Genomic DNA, 15,564 nt, shown 5'->3' on the forward strand with positions numbered 1-15,564 from the left:
ACAGATGTCTATTCACCTGCGTTCTCACAGATACACAGATGAATGAACACCTTATTCTTTTCCCTTTAGACAGATATCGGATTCATAAAGTCAGGTTAAAGATACATTCTTATTTTATAACTTTGAAAGTCCAGAAGGTTTGAACCTATTCAAGCTTGGTTCTGGGTTGCTGTAGAGTTTTGGTCTTCTCACTTGACTTGAGCAGTGTATAACTTGTAAAAATGCCTCTGTATGATGCGAAGGAAACGCATGGGGACGTTAATTCTTTACAACTCTGTAATAAGATTCTTTTCAAACGCAAGATTCTTACAACTCGCAAGGTCGGAGCCTCTGCCCTAAACAAACATGGCCGGGATCGCTTCAAGCGCAGCCCCTCGCGCCAAAAGCCCCGCCGATTCCCTCCAGCGCCCTTCTGACCCGGAAGGACTCCCCGCTCGGGGGCGGGGCGCCTGCTCCCGGCCCGGCAGCGGCGCGGAAGGAGGGGCCAGCCGCCAGCTCTCCGGGCTGAAGCCGCAGGTACCTGGACGGAAGCAGGCGGCTTCTGGGCCAGTGGGGTCGCGGTGGCTAAGTGCAGCCTTTCCTATAGCGCCCAGGGGTGTTGGGTTAGCCAGCCGCAGGCAGAAGGGCCCCCCTGCACACACCAGCGGGGGGGGGGGGCAAGCTAAGTGAGCCCAGAGTGGGGTGGGCTCGCCGCTCCGCGCTATGGACCACGCGCACCTGAGATGGCGAGGGAGGGTGTGGTTGGTGAGGGAGGGGGAAGGTCTGGATGGCCGAGCTTCCTTTCTGGTCTCCTGGACAAGGAAAGCCGAAAGCCAGCGGAGGAGAGCGGGTGGGCAGGAGCCCTGCTGGAGATGGGAGGCAGGTGTGGCCCGAGCTTCCGCCAAGAAGATGCCAGTGATTTTGAGCAGGGAGTCGCTTTGGGATGTTATAGAATGTAATTTTTAAAAGCGTTTTTAGGAAGCAAACTGTACCCAGCACGTATATTTATGTGTCCAGTGTTTGGAATAGCGAGAAGAGAGTAATGTTGCACAGTAGAAGATTTTTGATGTTTTAGATTCCATCTGCAAATTTGAGTAATGAAATTCACTTCTGATAACAAATGACATGTAATTAAACCTTAATTGTTCTTAAATTGGGGATCACTTCAGTAATTTCAAATGAAAATGGATGAATTAATTATAATGCAAGAAACAAAAATTCTCAGAAGTCATTTAAGAAAGTGAAATTATTTGCTTCCTTTTTTCCTGCATAAAATATTGGAACCCTGCATTATGGGGAAAATTACTTTGAATTGCTATAAGTATTACTATTTTACAAATCATTTTATTAGTCGTTCAGCATATCACACAGTGTTGCACAATCGCCACCACAATCATTTTGAGAACATCAGCTGTCTAGTACCTCCCATTCCCCTGCCATAACCCCCCAGGAACCTTTAATCTAGCTATTGTCTATGGATTCACCCAACCTGGGTTTCATATACCAAAAAACATAGAAGATACATAACAGAGTGTCAAGAATGCTACCAATAATAACAAAATACAACAGAGATAGCCTTAAATTGGAAAAAAACCAAAAACTGGAAATACTAAAAATTAGATCAAACTCAAGGTGTAATAGGAGATCAAATGACAAAGTTTTTTTAATCTTTAAAAAAATTATTTTATTGGGGGCTCTTACAGCTCTTAAAAAAATCATTTTATTGGGGGCTCATACAACTCATCACAATCCATACATACATCAATTGTGTAAAGCACACTTATACATTCGTTGCCCTCATCATTCTCAAAATTCGCTTTCCGCTTGGGTTCCTAGAATCAGCTCTTCATTTTCCTTTTTCTACTCCCCCTCACCCCCTTCTCCCCTCTCCCTTATGAACCCTTAATAATTTTTTTTTTTAGTTCAAGGATTGTTTGTTGGCCTTTAGGAGTGTTTTTCTGTGCAGTCTGTTGGGGTACCACGCCCTGGCCCCAAAGACCACCTTCAGCATTCCCTGAGGACCTTGCTGCTCCATTCCCTTACTGTTCTGCTGTACTCCCCCAGTGCTTTACTTCGGTGTGGTGGGATCTGGTCGGCGCAATTCCCACACTATGTCTTCGGTGCTATTCCCCCGCAGGGCCATGGGTCAGTGAGGGACATCATATCTCATGGTGGGGCTGGCCATGTGGTCCTCTCTGTGGACTGGCTGCACAGTTACCTTGCCCTTGGTCACTCCTTACCAGTCCTTCCAACCCCTCTCTGCCACTGGTTTTGGACCACTCATTGTGGCCAACACCAAATGACCAGGGTTTTAACCATTCAAGTCAGATTTATCATTTTAATCTACTATAATTATCTCTCCTATACTCTTTGTCTGATAATCAGGTTAATCTTTCAGTCAGAGGGGAATCAACAGAGGTTTATTCCATGTGTAGATCCTGTGAATGTGTTTTGGGCTTCTGTCATCCATAGCATTCTGCAAACCAGAATTGCACAATGTAAGCTCTGGTATCATTCCCTTCTTTAGATTTGAATTATCATTTATAATCCCTGGATTGCAGTTTGTTGATGTGCTTCTTCCGTGTAGGCTTAGTTGACATCTCACATAGATGCCTGCTTCTTGGAAAACAAGTCTTTAAATTGCCAGATTTATTCTACTCTTTCTGATAGCTGGGTACCATCTGATTTTTTACCACACTTTACTGTAGCACGAATATCTTCGATATTTCCATCATGAGGGCCCATATCCGGCAGGGCCATCTTGTAAGAACTAATTGTTCTTAGATTGGAGCTAGGATTAAGTGTCAGCCCCATATCTATTCCTAATTCTGTGTTCTGTCTGCCTCTCATTCACCTTAAAGACAGCTTTGTTATTTTTGTTTTTTAATCCATTAGCTCAGGTGCCTTAATGATCTAAAGTCTTATAAGTAAAAATGTCTCTTCAAAACATGTCAGTTTCAAAGTATAGGGAGAAGAATAATTATAATTTTTTCTCTTAGTGTAACATTTAAGAAACCAATATATATATATATACATATATATATATAATTTTAAACATCCAGTCATACAGGAAGACAAAGAAAAGCAGCTACTCCCAGCACTCCTAGTTTGACATCCCAGTGGACCCCAGGGTGACTCAGTTAGTTGTTTTTTTCTTGGTTTATTTCTCAATAATAATATGTTTATGTTGTGGTTTGTTTTTTGGAGTAAAAGGACTCAAATAGAATTAAGTTTATTCCTATGGTGTTACTAATAAGAATCACGAGGCGTAAGATGAGTATCAGTAATCATACAAAGGTCTTCTAGAAGGTTCTCCTCTTTTTCTACTTTGACAAGCATCGGGTGGTTCTCCAGGGACTGGCCCCTCTTGAAAACATGCCCTAAGAAGTGAGAGAAAGTCTCACTGTCCTTGCTTTTCAGGAACATTGTGGTTGTGCTTCATGCAAGACAGATGTACCCGTTCTTCTGGCAGTCCATTGTACTTTCCCCGACACCAAGATTAAAAAGCATCACTTCTTCAGGCTTCCATGTTCATTTTCCAGCATTCACATGGATTCAGTGCGTTTGAAAACACCAGCATTTCATTTGGGAGCGCTTAGACGGCCGTGGATTGGTGTGTAACTATGTGCTGAAGCATTGCTGTGGTGCTGAGGATGTTTCGTTCTGTTGGACATCGGGTTGCTATGAGTTGAAACCAGTTCAATGGCACCTAACAACGACAGTAACGATAACAATAATAATCATAAAGGGTAGCCCCTGAGTGGCAAAAGTGGTTTGTGTTGACTACTAACCTAGAAAGGAGCCCATGTGGCTCACCAGTTGTTAGCTTGCTAATCAGAATGCTGGTCCTTCTAACCCACCCAGCATCTCCATAGTGCTAGTTGATTTGCCCTACACAGGCTTTTATTTTGTGCCACTGTGTTGATTTCAGTGCATCTGTACAGAAGGCGGTGGCCGTGCCTTTCTTCCCATATAGCCACTGGTGGATTTGAACTGTTAACCTAGTGAGTAGCTGCTGAGCACTTAACCATTGAGGCACCAGGGCTCTTTTTTTTAACGATTAAAGCCCGAATACCCAATGAGGCTGTCATTTCTCTCATTTGAAGCCGGTGTGAGTCAAAATCACTCAAAAGCTACCACTAGCACCAACCTAAAGACAGTTCACACTCACCCAGCAGGACGAAAAGGACAGGCGCTCTACATTCATAAATAGCAGAGCCATGAAAACTCTATGAAGCAGATCTACTCTGTAACACACGGGCGACCATGAGTCAGAATCGGCATCATCTGGCAGCATTTTTGTATTTTCACATTTTAAATTACCAGTGTGGTAGATTTGAAAGGACGCCTCTACCTAACCAGTGGCTTGGCCTGACAAGAAGGAGTGCTTGCAGAAGGCGGTGGTCTAGATGGAGCCTGGGAAACGAGAGCGCAGCCTCTAAGACTGGTAATGTAGAGGACGAAGAGACCTCGGGGCACAATGGGTTGGACATTAGACTGCTAATCCAGAGGTCAGTGGTGCAAACGTAGCAGCTGCTCTGCAGAGAAAGATGAAGCAGCATGCTTCTGAAAGACTTACAGCCCCAGGAGCCCTATGGAGCAGAGTTACTCTGCCCCGAAAGAGACCTGGCAAGTCAGAGTCCGCTGTATGACGATGGGTCATTCAAGGGAAAAGTTGCTCAATTTGCATGAATACTTTTGTGCATCAGGAAAAACTCCTAGGTTCTTTCTTAGCCTAGATGAAATATTCCTCAAAACACTTTGCTTCATGTTCACCACGTAACATTTTTTACTTACTAATTCAATCTGTTTATCAACTGATGTGTGTACTTTGGTTATGTAAATATTTTAGTGTGTGTTCAGCCACATAAATGGATAATAAAGTTTCTAGTTGTACAGAGACTCAGACCTTAAACCATCATGTTTCTTTCAAGATTCCAGTACGTTAAGAGCCTCTCTCTGCATGGCAGCTACTTTATTGTAGATAACTGACTTTTCTCTCTTTGGTTCTAATAGATATTTTTTTAGTTGCAGCTGAATTAAACCTGACTCATCGTAACCCCATATGTGCTGAATTGAACTGCTCCCTACGGTTTTCAAGGTTGTGACCTTTCAGAAGCAGATCACTAGGCCTCTCTTTGTTTTTTTTAAATCATTTTATTGGGGGCTCATATAACTTATCACAATCCTTACATACATCAATTGTGTAAAGCACATTTATACATTCATTACCCTCATCATTCTCAAAACATTTGCTCTCCACTTAAGCACCTGGCATCAGCTCCTCATTTTTAACCTCCTCCCTGATCCCTCCTCCCTCATGAACCTTTGATAATTTATAAATTATTATTTTGTCATGTCTTACACTGTCTGATGTCTCTCTTCACCCGCTCTTCTGTTGTCTGTCCCCCAGGGAGAAGGTTATATGTAGATCCTTATAAGTGGTTCCCCCTCTCTACCCCATCCTCCCTCCCTCCCCCCTCCGGGTATCACCACTCTCACCACTGGTCCTGAAGGGATCATCGTCCTGGATTCCCTGTGTTTCCATTTCTTATCTGTACCAGTGTACATCCTTTGGTTTAGGCAAATTTTAAGGTAGAATTGGGATCATGATAGTGGGGGGATAGTGGGGAGGAAGCATTTAGGAACTAGAGAAAAGTTGTATGTTTCATCATTGCTACCCTGCACATTGACTTACTTGTCTCCTCCCTGCGACCCTTCCATAAGGGGATGTCCAGTTGCCTTCAGATGGACTTTGAGTCCCCACTCCACACTCCCCCTCATTCATAATGATATGATTTTTTGTTCTTTGATGCCACTAGGCCTGTCTCTACATGGATTAAATTGTCAGCTTTTCAGCCAGTTGTCAGATGCTTAACCATTTGTTACCACCCAGGGATTCCTTTCAGTAGAAATAGCAGTATCAAAATTGCTTAATAAAATGAAAAATTTCATTTCTTTGAAGATTTCTTAAATGAGACAAAAGAATAGTTAAGTTTTGAGTCAACTGGATTAGGACAAAATTCTCAGTTGTTTGCTTGTAAAACCTAATAGTAATGCCCCATAATATCACCTAACACAATGTAGCCAATTTCATAATGAGATTTGTGAGCAGACAGTCAGTTGTAAGAAGATTCGGGTGCTACACTACCCACTTAATCAGATCATAGCCCTGATGCCATTGAAGAAAGTTCCCAGGATGTGTGCGGCCTACTTTCTATGTAAGTGGACTCTCAAAAAGTTTTTGCTGGGCCTGGATCTACATCTGCCTCATTGACTGCTCATTCTTTGGACTTGAGTCAGTGGTCTTCCATAATGCCTGCCAATCCTTGAAGCCATCAGTGGTCTACCATCTGACCTGCTGACCATAGATTCATGTCCCTCTCCAGTCTTAATTCTTACTTGCTGATTCTGAGTTCATCAGCCCCTAAAGCTACTCACATCAGAAGCCTAGCATTTTAACATCTGGCCCGTAGACTTGGAACCAGCTTAGACTTGAATTGACTCACTTTTCCAACTCTGTGAGCCATTTTCTTAATATAAATCTCCCTCTAAACATGCATATATAAATATCTCTGGCTTTGCTTCTTTAGAGAACCCAGTGTAACACAAGAACAAATGCAGATAGAGGAAAAGGGATCCCACTAGCAGCACGAGAGAAGAGCTAGGAATGGAGCTTGTCATTTGGACCCCCAAATCCATATACATTGAATCTCCTTTAGGAGACAGCTGTGATACCAGAGGAGCAGCAGCAGAATCAAGAGCCAGAGTATGAACCAGAGAGGTGAACTTCCTAGCCTACAGAGCAAGTAAAGCTCAGTGCCTTCAGGTAGGAGGCTGGTGTGTGGAGTGGGGTGCCTCCAGGCACATGATTGGGGGATCTAGATGTGCTGAGTATCTTCAGGTTGAGACATATGATAAAGTGGCATGCCCTGATAGAGCTTTGTAATTGTGCTGAAGCTGGGTGGAGACCACTGGGCCATGTGGCTGAGAGGCCAAAGACCAGAGTGTCCTGCCTGTGGACACAGTGAGACTAGACAGTCCTGTCCAAATAATTGTATCTTGACCATTTGTAACATGTTAACATCCCTAATACTCCCTATAGTCATAAGTATTGCCTGTAAGGTCTTTCTGGCAATTGCAACGAATTATTGAACTCAATGGAAAGGTAGTGGGTGCTGTAGAAGGAACAGTTGATGTCAGAACTGATAGGTTGGAGGGTCAGGCATGTCTGATCTCAGACTTTAAAAACTGGCCTTCGACAATGCTGATGTGAAATTTGATTTTCCTTCTTACGAAGTTAGAAGAAGTCAGATGATGCCAACCTGTGTCATTTCTTCTTTTTACAGATTAATCAGTAAACTTTTATCTAATAACTAATAAGCATTATGCTTATTGAAATACTGTTAATTCTCTTCTGGTAGGTATAATATGAATAATTAACTGGTGGAAAAGCAGCTAGAGTTAAAGTTTCAGTTTGTATCTTGAATATGATAAATCAGCCAAAAGTCTTTGTGGCTGATGTGTTTTTATGTTTCATGTAATGACGATAGGAAGAGTCATGTCAGAAGAAACAGTCGGCGGATCACAGTTTTCCTTGAAGGCGGCAGCATGGAGAGTGTTTGATCTTCCTCTATCTTGGTACTGTTCTCTCTGCCAGGTAAAAAATGAGACAAACTGGAAATTTCATTCATTTATTGTTCAAGAATAAAAGCCACAGAGCTTATTTTGCTTAACAGTATTGACATTTTAAATTATGTAATTTTTATATTTAACTCAGTAAAGATGCTTTATTAAAGTTGTTAAAAACATACTTGCTTTTTATGTATTTCATTAAAAAATCATTCACAACTCTTCAAAGGGCTTGCATTACTTCTAAACAATCTTTCTAAAGCAAACATAAAATCCATTACAACTATTTTCAGTGAATTATTTATTCCAACAGAAGCATTCTCACTTTCATAATCCATTTGTTTTAAATATTTGCTGGCACTATAGTTTGTTCTCCGTTGTGCTAACTGAAATGATAACCTGGGGAAACTAGCATTTAGTTACTAAACACATGCAAGAATTCATTAAATCCTAGCTGAACATTTTTTCATACTTCAACATTTCTGAAACTTACTTATATCTTAAAATGAATGTTATCTTAGGTTGAAGAAATACAATTTAATTTTAAGTAAGTATCTTACATTGTCACATAACATGTTACATAGAAATGGTATGTTAGAATAAAAGTAATTACTTTTTATGAAGTATTTACTATGTGAACCCACTGCCATCTAGTGGATTTCAACTTATAATAATCCTATAGGCTGGAGTAAGAAGCCTAGTGACATAGTGGTTACATGTGTGGCTGCTAAGTACGAGAATAGCAGTTCAAAACCATCAGCTGCTCCTTGGACGATAGATGAGGCTGTTGACTCTTGTAAGAGTTCCTGTCTTGGAAACCCACAGGGGCAAGTCTACTCTGTGAGTCAGAATCAACTTGATGGCAGTGAGTTTGGTTTGGGTTTATAGGACAGAATAAGTTTTAACAGTCTGTGATGTGCAGGTGACACAGCCTCGCTTGCTGAAAGTGAAGAGGACTTGAAGCACTTAATTGTGAGGATCAGTATGAATTACCTCAAAGGCAAACAACCTCACAACTGGACCAATAAGCAACATCATGAGAAACAGGGACTACAATGAAATAGTCAAGGATTTCTTGACTATTTTACTTCAGTGCACAATCAATTCCCATGGAATCAGTAGTCAAGAAATCAAACTGTATTGCACTGGATAAACCTGTTGGAATAAATCTGCCTTGGAAAAATTTTTTTGTTAAAAAGTATTAAAAGCAAACATATCACTTTGAAAACTAAAGTGTGCCTGACTCAAGCCATGGTATTTTCAATCACTTTATTTTTATGTGAAAGATGCACAGTGTATAAAAGATGCCGAAGAATCATTGATATATTTGAATTATTGTGTGGGCAATGAATATTGAATTTATCATGGACTGCTAGAAGAATGAACAAATCTGTTTTGGGATAAATACAGCTAGAATATTCCTTAGAATCAGAGATGAAGAGACCGTGTCTCATGTACTCTGGCCTTGTTATCAGGAGAGAGAGCAGTCATTGTAGAACTATATCATGCTTGGTAAACCAGAGGGGTCAATGAAAAAGAAGATGACTCTCAAGGAGATGGATTGACCCAGTGGCCGCAAAAATAGAGCAATGTTTCGTTTTTTGTACATAGGGTTACTATGGGTCAGAACTGACTGAAGGGTGCCTAAAAACAAGTGCAACGATACTGGTAGTATGCTAAGAATCAAATCTAGAGTGATGAGCCCAGGCACTGTCTCTTTTGACTTAGAGCTTGGTGAGAGAGACAGTATCATGTTACTTTACAAGTACAAGTAGAATTTTAATTTGGACAAATGCTATAAACATAAGATCCTGTTTCCTTTTCCTGTTAGTTGCTGACTCATGGTGTTTTTAATCATTTTATTACACCTCCCATCACAATCCATACATACATCAATTGTGTAAAGCACATTTGCACATTTGTTGCCCTCATCATTCTCAAAACATTTGCTCTCCACCCAAGCCCCTGGCATCAGGTCCTCATTTTTTTCCCCTCCCTCCCTACTCCACTTTCCCCCATGAACCCCTGATAATTTATCAATTATTATTTTGTCATCTCTTGCTCTGTCCCATGTCTTCCTTCCCCCATTTTTCTCTTGTATGCCCCCCAGGGAGGTGGTCACATGCAGACCCCTGAAATAGGTTCCCCCTTTCCAACTCACCCTCCTTATGCCCTCCCAGTATAGCCACTCATACCACTGGTCCCAAGAGGATCATCCACCCTGGCTTCCCTGTGTTTCCAGTCCCCACCTGCACCAGTGTACCTCTTCTGGTCTAGTCAAACTTGCAAGGTAGGATTCGGATCCTGACAGTGGGGGGGGGGGGCGGGGAGGAAGCATTTAGGAACTAGAGGAAAGTTGTATTTTTGATCGTTGTTACGTTGCACCCTGTCTCGTTTCTTTCCCAAGACCCTTCTGTAAGGGGATGTCCAGTGGCCTACAAATGGGCTTTGGGTATCCACTATGCTCTCCCCCTTATTCACTATGGTAAGATTTTTGTTCTCATGATGTCTGATACCTTATCCCTTGACACCTTATGATCATACAGGCTGGTGTGCTTCTTCCATGTGGGCTTTGTTGCTTCTCAACTAGATGGCCGCTTGTTTACCTTCAAGCCTTTAAGACCCCAGACACTATATCTTTTGATAGTCGGGCACCATCAACTTTCTTTGCCACATTTGCTTATGTACCCATTTGTCTTCAGTGACCATATCAGGGTGGTGAGCACAAAATGATACAATTTTTTTGTTCTTTGATGCCTGATAACTGATCCCTTCAGCACCTCGTGGTCACACAGGCTGGTGTGCTTCTTCCATGTGGGCTTTATTGCTTCTGAGCTAGATGACCGCTTGTTTATCTTCAAGCCTTTAAGACCCCAGACGCTGTATCTTTTGATAGCTAGGCACCATCAGTTTTCTTCATCACATTTGCTTATGCATCCATTTTGTTTTCAGTGATCGTGTTGGGAAGGTGAGCATCACAGAATGCTGGATTGTTAGAACAAAATGTTCTTGTGTTAAAGGAGTACTTGAGTTGAGGCCCAATGTCCACCTGCAACCTTAATTCTTAACATATAGATATGAGTACAAAGCTATTCCCCTCTCATTATATATATTTACATATGTACATGCCTGTATTTAGGCTTCTATAAATGTTCTTTGCCTCCTGGTTTTTTCCTCTATTTCCTTTTTACTTCCCTCTTGTCCCACCATCATGTTCGGCTTTCATTAGGGTCTAGTAATTCCTCGCTGCTACCTGGCCCTTGATTGAGCCCCACTAGGCATCCTATGACCTTCCTTCCATTGATTTTAGTTCACTTGTTGTTCCCTTGTCCCTGGGTTGGTGCTCCCACTTCCTTTCTCCCACCTCCCCTTCTCCTGTGTCCCCCGGAACCATTGGTCCTGTTCTTTTCATCTCCAAATGATTTATCCTGCCTATCTTATCTAGACAGACATGTAGAGACATTAATAAGTGTAAACACCAGGCTAAGCCAAATAAAACAACAAAGGAAGTCAGAACCAACAAAACAATAACAACAGCATGAAGCAAGAACAAACTAACAGTAACAGAAACCACTGACAAAAATGGAAAAGCCTATAAATAGTTCAAGGTTTGTTTGTTGGCCTTTACGAGTGTTTTCCGTTCAAGTCTGATGGGTGCCACACTCTGTCTCCCAAGTCTATTTTGGTATTCCCCGGGGGTTTCATCATTGTACTCCCCCTCATGCTCTGCTGCGTGTTCACAGTGCCTGCCCCCAGCGTGATGGGGCCAGACTGTGCACTATTCCTGCATTGTGTCTCCAGTGCTGTCTCCCGCATTGTCATGGTGCAGTGAGGGATGCCGTGTCCCATTGTGGGGCCGGCACTATGGTCCTCCCCATGCATTGTCTGCTCTGAGCAGGAACACCATCCTTGGGGCTTGGTGGCCCAGGATGTCCTCTCCTCACTCTCCATCCCTTTGCATTTCTCCCGTGTGCTCTAATCCAGCATGACCCTCCCCCCAAGCTGTAGCTACAGTGCTGTCCTCTGAAGTGTATTCTTGTGAGGGAGAGGGGGAGTGTCCACATAGTTGGGATTGGGGCAGGCCGCAGACCTCTCTATTGGTTCCCTGGTACATGCCGTTATGTTGTATTCACGTCTTGGTGCATTGGGTTGAAGTCTGGTCTTTCTCTCCTGTGGAGATATATACACAATACTCTCCCCTTGGGTGGGTTAGTGCCCTGCTCCCCCCCTACCAATGTCTTTATTTCCTCCTCTTATTTAGTTGGCTGCTATCTATATGTATCCCTGGATTGAGTTTGGACCCTGCCATACTTGCTGGACCTCACCCCAGGAATGTATGTCTATAGTAGCTTTTCCCCTATGTTCCCCCCCCCCCCTTTTTAAAGTTATCTCAGTGGGACTCATGTTGTACTTGTCCTTTTGTGCTTGACTTACTTCACTTAGCATGATTTCCTCCAGTTCTTCCCCACGCTGCTATGTGCTTCATGCCTTCATCACTGCATTTTAGGAACGTGTAGTATTCCATTGTATGCATGTACCACAGTTTTTTGATCCATTGGTCTGTTGATGGAAATTTGGCTTGTTTCCAACTCCTTGCAATTGTGAACTGTGCTGAGATGAATGTTGGTGCTCAGATGTCTGGCTGAGATTTGCTTCTTGCCTCTTCTGGGTATATGCCCAGTAGGAAGGTTGTTAGGTTGTATGGTAGCTCAATCTCCATCTGTTTTAGATATCGCCAAATCAATATCCATAGTGGCTGTGCAGGCCCAGCAGCAGTGGACGACAGTTTCCTGTCTGCCCACAGCCCCTCCAACACTTGTTACTTTCTGACTTTTTGACTTGGGCTGTCTTTGAGGGTGTTAGATGGTATCTCATAGTTGTTTTAATTCACATTTCTCTTATGGCTAATGATTGGGAGCATTTTCTCATATGTGTATTGGCCATTCATATGTCTGCCCCTGTGAATTGTTGTTCAGGTCCTTTGCCTACCTCCTCAGTGGGCAGGTAGTTTTTCTTATTGTAAGCTTGCAAAGTATTGTAGATTTTAGTAATAAAGCCTTTGTCTGATGTGTCATTGCTAAAGATGTTATCTCAGTCTGTGGGGTCTCTTATTACTCTTGGTGAATTCTTTCCATGTACAAAGTGTAAGGAATTTTGGGGTGCGAAACAGAACCAAAGATTCAATCGGCAAAATTTAGAAGCAGGCTTTATTGGGAGGCTTGCGGGCGGATTCAGCAACTCAGGGGATTGAGCCTTTGAAACCGCACTTTGGGAAATTTGGGCTGCGTCTTTATACCCCTGCTGGCAGGCACAGCTGGGAAGGATCCAAACTGGGGAGGATCTGTGCACACAGGTGCTTCAGAAGGGAGAAGGTCTTTGACCTTATCTATATGCCAAGGACGGGTAGAGTGGAGTGTACGTAGCTTCAGAAAACATTCTGGCTCCAGGAGGAGCCGGCTCTAGGAATTTGAAGGTTGAGCAGGTGAGGGGGAGATCAGTGAGAGGGAGGTCAGTGAAAGGGAGGTCTGTGAGAGGTGAATTCTGAGAGCCAAGCTGAAGGCACCGGATTCAAAATGGAGTCCCTTTTGCCAAGACCAGGCACAAAGGTGACTTATCTTCAGTATATCCCACTTGTCAATTTGTGACACCTCTGTATCCTTCCTATTTCCAATAGCCTATGTATTCTCTGTGCCAAGGTTCTCAGATTTGTCCCAATTCCCACATTAATGGTCCTAATTGTTTGGGGTTTTACCTCAAGGTCTGTGCTTCACCTTTAGCTTATTCTAGAGTGCATAGAGTGAGGTAAGGTCTTGCTTCATTTTTCTGCAGGTAGATATCCAATTTCTCCAGCACCATTTATTGAAGAGGGTATCCGCTTCTCATTTGATATTTTTAGGGCCCTTATCAAAAATCAGTTGCCTATGTGCTGATGTTTTAGACTATCATCTTTGTGGGAGAAGATTGGCAATTTCTTTTTCCTGTAGAGTTGCTGGGTGGGGTTTGAACTGCCAATCTTTCAGTTAGAAGACAAGTGCTTGGCCATTTATTTACTATCTACATGCCTAGTATATAATAGAATTGGCAATTGAGGAACTCATTATCACTTAGCTGCAACTGGGCCTGAATTAATAGATAATTTTCTTTAGTGGAGTCTTCTTTTTTGTGTGTGTCTTGCATTCATTCATCCATTAAACACTGTTTGTCCTAAGAAGATTTTGATAATGAGGTCATATGAATTTATGAAATATAACAAATAGTAATGTATTTCTAATAGTGATATATTTCAAATTGATTTTATTTTAAGATCTTTAGCTTCACTATCAAGTAATTGATGGTTCTCCCTAATCTTGTTTGGTTACTGTCAAACCTTTGGGAGTCAAACTACCCTTTCATAGTGGTCACCTGATTCATAACAGTAGCAAAATTATAGTTATGAAGTAACAGTGAAAATAATTTTATGGTTCGGGGGTCACCACAACATGAGAAACTATATTAAAGGGTTGCGACATTAGGAAGGTTGAGAATCACTGTTCTAGAGGAAAAACATAGAGATGGAAAGAAATGAGAACAATTTTTTTGTGTGTGTGCAAATACATTGTTTTTTTCTTTTCTTTTTTTTTAATTTAATAAATCTTTTTATTGGGGCTCATACAACTCTTATCACAATCCATACATACATCAATTGAGTAAAGCACCCTTATACATTCGTTGCCCTCGTCATTCTCAAAATTCGCCTTCCACTTGGGTTCCTGGAATCAGCTCGTTTTCCTTTTGAGAACAATTTTGTAATGACTATAATATAGACATTACTGCCTTAAAGATTTATTAAAGTTGGTAAAGGGAGAAAATCTAAGATGGTATTTGAATGTTATGGTTATTTTTAATAATTCAGTATGAATATAAGTGAACTTAAGAGAAAAAATGGAATAAGAATAGTTCTTATTTTTTGAGTTAGATGTTCATCACTGATGGTTATAGTAGTCAGTTGAAGTAAATCATCATAGCATACCTGAAAATGCACAATTCTTTTGGATTTACATTTAGAAGTAAGATGCTTCTAAAAAACTTTATTAAAAATAATATTGAAATATAATCAGTAATCATGTCCTTTGCAAACAGCTTTATTTTTACCTTTCCAATGTTTTTGTTGTTGCTTTTTTACATTAGCTAGTGTAGACAAAATTGATACTATAGTCGTGAAGTTGTGCACGTGTGTACCTTTAATTTAATGTTGGTAAGAGATCATCCTTGCCTTGGTCTTGATCTTCCTGAAAAATAATTTAGTTAGTCACCATTAGATATCATGTTTCCTATAGTGGTGGTTTTGCTGTAGGCTGTTATATATGCCTCTTTGTAGGTTTTAAGAACCCTGGGTGGCATAGTAGGTTGGGCTACACTTTGCCCTGCTAACTACAGATTGGAGTTTTAAACCCACCAACTGCTTCTCAGGAGAAAGATGTGGTTTTGCTACTTCTATAACAATGGACAGCCACAGAAACCTGCTGGGGGCAGTTCTGCTCTGTCCTAGAGCTTTGGTGGGAGTTGAAGTGCGCTCAGTGCTGATAAGTCTGTTTATCTCTGTGAGGAACCTTCCTTATCTTCCTGCTTTGCTCAGAGTTAGACTCTGAATATTTTCAATTGCTCTTTCAGCATCTATGGTGATATTATGTCTTACCTCCTTTTGTACATTATGATGATTAAATACATAGATTACTTTTTGAATATTGGATCAGAGTAGTATGCATAGTATATACCTCACTGACTGTTTGCTTTATTCTTTTTATGTGTATTTCTATATGGGGATTCAAAAAGTTTATCAAAAAATACAATTAAAAGTGAGTATTGTTGGCAGCATGGGGAAGGGGGAAAAATGAGCTGATACCAAGGACTCAAATAGAAAAAAAATCTTTTGAAAATGATGATGGCAACATATGTACAAATGTGCCTGACACA

General features: G+C 41.5%; 1 protein-coding gene across 3 annotated transcripts in view; it reads left to right on the forward strand.

Moving 5' to 3' along the window:
• The first annotated feature begins 425 nt into the window (after positions 1-425).
• The window catches only part of MIGA1 (mitoguardin 1), an 89,578-nt gene continuing 74,439 nt past the window's right edge, over positions 426-15,564 (forward strand). For 2 of the 3 annotated variants that reach the window (XM_075557450.1, XM_075557461.1), the window contains exons 1-3: positions 426-516; positions 6,702-6,808; positions 7,533-7,639. In XM_075557450.1, coding sequence (XP_075413565.1) covers positions 7,541-7,639 — 99 coding nt within the window. In that variant the 5' untranslated portion in view covers positions 426-516; positions 6,702-6,808; positions 7,533-7,540. The remainder of the gene's footprint in view (positions 517-6,701; positions 6,809-7,532; positions 7,640-15,564) is intronic. The other variant, XM_075557459.1, reaches the window with a different exon arrangement.

Source organism: Tenrec ecaudatus, chromosome 1 (assembly GCF_050624435.1).
Source record: "Tenrec ecaudatus isolate mTenEca1 chromosome 1, mTenEca1.hap1, whole genome shotgun sequence".
NCBI lineage: Eukaryota > Metazoa > Chordata > Mammalia > Afrosoricida > Tenrecidae > Tenrec > Tenrec ecaudatus.